General features: G+C 31.1%; 1 protein-coding gene across 1 annotated transcript; it reads left to right on the top strand.

Annotated features, from left to right (window-relative positions):
* Positions 1–267: 267 nt before the first annotated feature.
* On the top strand, positions 268–4,333 carry LOC137831258 (probable WRKY transcription factor 31). Its single transcript, XM_068638855.1, has 6 exons — positions 268–753; positions 851–934; positions 1,109–1,249; positions 1,584–1,847; positions 2,427–2,540; positions 3,365–4,333. Exons 1-6 carry the CDS (start codon positions 571–573, stop codon positions 3,911–3,913), a joined length of 1,335 nt encoding a protein of 444 aa, XP_068494956.1. The 5' UTR covers positions 268–570; the 3' UTR covers positions 3,914–4,333.
* The last annotated feature ends 1,931 nt before the right edge of the window (positions 4,334–6,264 follow it).

Consider the following 6,264-nt stretch of genomic DNA (forward strand, 5'->3'; position numbering starts at 1 on the left):
GTTTATAAATAAATAAATAAATATTCTTTGAATCCCAGTTAGTTACATATTTTTTTCCTTGTCAATGCTGAGAATTTAGAAGTCAGATCTGTGTCTCTAATAAAAGTTGATAAAGAAGACTGTGTCTCAAACAACTGTCTCTGCTATTTTGTTGGCATAATTTTCCTCCTCTCCCTATGAAAAGCTGCCACGTGGAAAATCTTACGCACCATCTTACCTCAGTTCCAAAATCTTCAATATTAATTACTGTTTGAATCTCTCCACATCACATAATATTTGGTCTTAGTCCAAACCATTTTTGTTGCCGAGTCCATTGCATCTCATTATCTCTGACTTCAACCTCTCAGAATCAAACCCTTCTCTCTCTCTCTCTCTTTCTCTCCCTTCACATCTTCCTTTAAGAATTCATTGGCAGAACTGTAGGACTCTTCTTTGATACTCATCTAACCACTTTCTTTTTATGTCCTTAATGCACCCTTTTCTCATTCTTTAACCAAACTCACTCTCACACACACATATATGCTCCTTCTATAAAGTGCAATTAATAGAATCTATCTATATACCAAGAACATGGAAGAAGCTACCTCCAATGATGACTCTAATATTGCACCAGTTACACATTCTTCTCTGGTCTTTGATGGGAAAAGACTTGTCCTGGATGAGATGGATTTCTTTGCTCAGAAGAAGAAGAAGAAGAAAAAAAATGTGGTTCCTGATGATGAAATGGTGCACCAAATGGAGCTTCATGTGGATGTAGGGAAACTCATGATGTTTTTTCTTTTTTTCTTCTGTTTGTGTTGTATAAAATATATTGATAAATCTTGTGTTTCTTATCTGTTGTAATTTGCAGACTAGGTTAGATCTCCTCACAAAGAGTTCCCCTACCATGGGAGAAGGATCATCGGAAGCAAAGGGTAATAAAAGAGATGATAAGGTACTTGTCTTTGTGTCAATGTATGTTTATAGCTTTTAAGATCAAAACAATATATAGATATACAAGATCCTTTATGTGTGTTTACTTACATATAAAAGTTTCTTGGAATAATTAGTTTATGACAGAAATTTATGTAAGAAATTTTGTTCCCTTTCCTTTTCTGGGTTCACTCAGTTTGCAGCTATGGTAGCTGAATTGCACCACATGAATGCTGAAAATCAACGCTTGAGAGATCAGGTTGATCAGGCGAATGATAAGTACCATGCTCTACACAATCAAGTTATGAAAATAATGGAGAAACGACAAAAGAATGAGGTAAATAATATGCTTTTATAATGATAAATCTATTAAATATAATTAGTGATTGGCTAGAACCATTGTTAAATTACAACAAAATCAATGATAAAAAGTAAGAAAAAAAACACTTGCTCATATATATAATTTGACAAAATCTCATGGTTTCTCTCATATTAAATTCATTTTTTTATGTAATTTTCTTGAATGATGATTTGCAAGTATTGTCGTAGTAATCAACAGTGGAAGCTTTTAATCTCCGTTTTATTTAGGTTAAATTAGACAATCCAACCTATGTTTGAATTAGGTTTTAACAACTGCTGAGTTTCTTGGAATTTTCTTTACTGGTGTGAAGGGTAAGAAAGCTGATATGATTCCAAGGCCATTCTTGGATATTGGAGTTGCTATGAAGGAAGAGAGTTCGCAGCAACATCCCAAGGGAAAACTGCAAGAAAGCAAGAATCAGAAGATCTGCACTACTGAGTTGGAGGCATCTGAAAAAGTTATTCCAAGGGTGTTCTCAAACAGTTCTTTCAAGGATGTTGACGAAGCATCAGAAACCATGTCAATGATCAAGAAAGCTCGAGTATCAGTTCGAGCAAGATCTGTTTCTTCTATGGTTAGTATATAATCTGACTTCTGAAATTTGCTATAAAAATTTCTAAATTATAATAACTATTTTTAGTATTTTTGTTATTTTTTCATCATGAAACTCAAATTTTTAATCTGACTTAAGGAGATTAAGTCTTGTATCATACAAACCAAAACTTATTTATATTTTCTAAATCTTCTACTATATTGTGTAGGTTTTGTTACTGACAAATAATTTTAACTTTGTACCACATAATTCACATCAATCTCTCTATATATGAAGTATTATTTTTCTAAAATTAAGAAAAAAACACACATATATATGACAGATGAGTAAAGATTTGATGAAAACTTAGTAGTTTTAGATCATCTGAAACTAATGGTTTCTTAATTATGTAACAGAAGCTTTTAAAAAACTATAATTACTTAAACTAATGTTTATTATTTGTAAGTACTACATAGCTTTATAAAAAAATCATGAGTGTCTTATAACTTAATTTCTCCATTAGATATAGATTTTCCAAAAGAAAGAAAAATGAAATAAGGTTATAGGCATGTATAAATGAATATACTGTTAAAAATAAATTTGTTTTGATGAATTGGTCAGATTTCTGATGGATGTCAATGGAGAAAGTATGGGCAGAAGATGGCAAAAGGGAATCCATGTCCAAGAGCTTATTATCGTTGTTCAATGGGGACTGGTTGCCCAGTTCGGAAGCAAGTATACAATCTACTCTTTATTTATTTTTATGGAGATTAATTTTACTTATTTTTAGTAAAAGATTTATGTTTATACAGTTAAAATTATGAATTCTGTGATTCTTAGAGAGAAAAATCTTAATTAATCACAAATTTTATCATAAACTAATAATTATATTATATTATTAAATTTTTTCCCATTTTGATATTTATTGCTTTTGCAATTATCACATGTTTTTCAATTATTTATAATAATTAAACTTAATTAAATTTTATGGAGTTATTTTCAAGTGAGTTTTTTTACACTACTACAATAAAATCATTAAATAATTTAATAAATAATTTAAAAATAAAAAAATAATTATTATTATATTTACTAATTTACTAAATTAGATATTATTTTATAAATTAAAAAAATATTGATATTTAAAATATTTTTTATTATTAATATAAATTTATAAAATAATTTTTAATTTGTTATATCTTGTACCAAAATTTTAACTACTAACTACTTTAGATTCTAAATTAGTTTATATAAAAATAACATTATAAAATTTTCTTAATAATAAAAATTACTTTAAATATTAATAATTTTTTAATTTATAAAATAATATATAACTTTTTTTTATCTTAACAATTAATTATTATTTAATTTTAATTTTTTTAAAAAATATATAATGATAAAAAGTTGAAAAAAAGATGATAAAATTTCTAAAATAATTATATTGAAGTAGGTACTGGTGTTAGACAAAAAGTTTTGGAGCTATTTCATTGAAAAACATGTGAGTTTATCTATATGGTGATGAAGTTGCATGAATTAACTATTGTCCTAATGCTCCTTTGAAGGTGCAAAGGAGTGCAGAGGATCAAAGTGTGTTGATCACAACATATGAAGGGCAGCATAATCATGTACTCCCTCCAGCTGCCAAAGCAATGGCATCCACCACATCTGCAGCTGCATCAATGCTTCTTTCAGGATCAATGCCAAGCTCAGATGGCCTTCTACACCCAAGCATATTAGAAAGTGCAACACTTCCATTTTCACAGAACTTAGCAACCCTCTCTGCTTCAGCTCCATTTCCAACTATCACTTTGGATCTCACTCAAAGTGCCACCAATACTTCCTCACAGCAGCTACCACAAGAGGCACCTCAGGATTCTCAACTCAGCCTCATTTCTCCACTTTTGGCACCAAATCTTTTTAACCACCAAACTAAGCTTTCTAGCTTACATGGCTCTCAGGGAACAGAACCTGCTTCTTTTGCTGACACAGTAAATGCAGCAACAGCTGCTATCACTACAGACCCCAAATTCAGTGCAGCTCTTATGGCAGCCATAACATCAATTATTGGAAGTTCACATCCAGTGGAGACTCAGCATTGCAATAACAAATAAGACTAGTTAATTGTAATTATTAGTGATTTGGAACAAGTGCAGTGGATCATTTTCCTATTGTGCAAGGTAGAAATTGAATTCTATAGAGTTTCCTGCATTTCAAGAAATTTACAAATTGATCTAAAAGATGAGCATTTAATCAGAAGGCCAACTATTATTGAGATCTTGTCAGTCCAAGACCTATGAACCACGGTTGAACGGCGTGTTTGAAGAAATCATCATTCAAAAAAATACTTTGTGATGATTATCAAGTGCTCTCATACTACTCAGCTCTCAACATATAAGATCAAAACACTTCTTTTTAGTTATTAGAAAGGTGTCACATTGACATTCAGAAAGTTTTCTAAGTGAAAGTATCAGAGGTAAGACTTTAATGTACAATTGACATCTTTAAATATTCAAATTCAGTTTAACCTTCAACAGTCAAATTTAGATATTTGTCATGAGAGATATATAAGTACTGATGTACTATACTATGTGAATTGGATTAGAGAGTGAGTTGAAGGAGGGTTGAATTTAATTTTTTGCCTAATTATGCCTTTTTCTGCACAACACATTGAAAATCATTTCTGAATTAGTATGCTCAAGATGCTTCTCTACAATCACAAGTTAATTAGCAGCAGGGAAACCCTTTCTTTGACTTGAATGAAAATTAATACAAGCAACAACAACAGTAAGTCTAATGTTGATACATAACTTAGAGGAGTGGTTTGCAAAAGTTTAGCTTCTGGTACATATCAGAAACACTGATATTTCTTATAATAGTTGTACTCTGTTTGTGAATCATGAGAAAAGTTTTTAACCTTTTTTCAACATTAGTAGTTAGTACAATTCAAAAGTAATATTTTTAAAACCGAAAATTTGTAATGAACAACAAACTAGAATGAGAAGCAAGCAAGAAAGATACCGCACTCAATTTTGTTATCCTGTTTCACTTCTAAATATTAAGCTACGACTAATTTGTCTAATGAACAGCTTCCAATTACCTGAAAATCCCTCTTTGATCCAACCAACCCTGAGTTTCTCGCGATACCTCTATCTCTTTCACGTTTTCTGTCAAAAAAAATAATTTTTTCAACAACCCTTGACAATTTATGTCCCTGATCGAATTTCCCATTTTTGCATTTAAGAATTTTGCTGGATTATGTGATTTTGGGTTGTGGGCAGTTTGCTTCTGTTCAAAGATTGAAACTTTCTGTGAACACGTTGGTGGTAAAATGATAGGATCAATGATCACTCGCTGTGTCTTTGACACTATCCTTCAATTCAAAAGAGAACGGAAGTTGGCTCTATTACAAAATGCAGGGCCATTGTTATGGTCAAAGTAAAAATGTGTATGTTTTAGTGCTATTCCCTAGGGACTAGGAAGAAACCTGAGACCTTGCTGTTCTTCCAGGAAATAATGTGTTTGTATATGTGGAGACATGAAAATTGGTAGTAGTAACATTGTTTTTGGACTCCTTGTTTGTTATGATGGAGCTTTTGAACTGCTTTTAGTGTTCTTGATCAGAAAAATGTCTACTGTTCCACTATAGTGTAAACTTGAAAATGTTAAGATTTACGTGCTATTAGTCACACAACTTACTTGTTGATCTAAGTTTCCTATTTTTGTAGTTGACATGATGATTGAAATCTTCACAACATATTTGTTGATGAGGATACACTAAAGTTTAGTGTTTTCTGCAGATGCTTTAATTTTACAACAGATGGAAATTGAAGATGTTCAGAAAGCATGAAACTGCAACTAAACATGATATATTCTTCTATGATCGACAATCAAAAAAAGGAAAAAAAAAATTGGGACTCTATGATTGAAGATGTCAATGATAGTGGACAAATGGAGCCTACAACTGGTGGCAACAAAGAATTTGCATGCGGAGTAGCCCAATAAACTATTGAACTTTAGAAGGAAGAGAAAACAAAGGTTCTCCTATAACTATTGTTATTTTTTCTTCTTGATGCTGCATTCTTGTTCTTAACTTGTGGATCTTGTTAAGCTTCATTTTGTTTCACTACTTTCAAAATTTTATTAGTATGTACCACAACTGATGAATTGAAGATGTTATTCAATGGTGATCCTTACTTTGTTGTTTCATTAAGATTGAGAGATAAGAGAAAAAAAGTTTAGAATTTATGTGAGGAAGTTCTTGGCATTCTTATGAACCTCCCTCCCTTTCCCAAAAACAATAAAGAAAGGTGTAATCACTTTGTTGCATGTCTATATTCAGAGTCCTTTATATGGTTAAGTTCCCATTTATTGGCCAAAATTAACTAAATCAGAAATATGATGAGAATAGTTATATGTTCAACCATAGCTTTGGACACCTTATGTGGAGTTTCATACTGTGCAC

Source organism: Phaseolus vulgaris, chromosome 6, assembly GCF_000499845.2.
Source record: "Phaseolus vulgaris cultivar G19833 chromosome 6, P. vulgaris v2.0, whole genome shotgun sequence".
Lineage (NCBI taxonomy): Eukaryota > Viridiplantae > Streptophyta > Magnoliopsida > Fabales > Fabaceae > Phaseolus > Phaseolus vulgaris.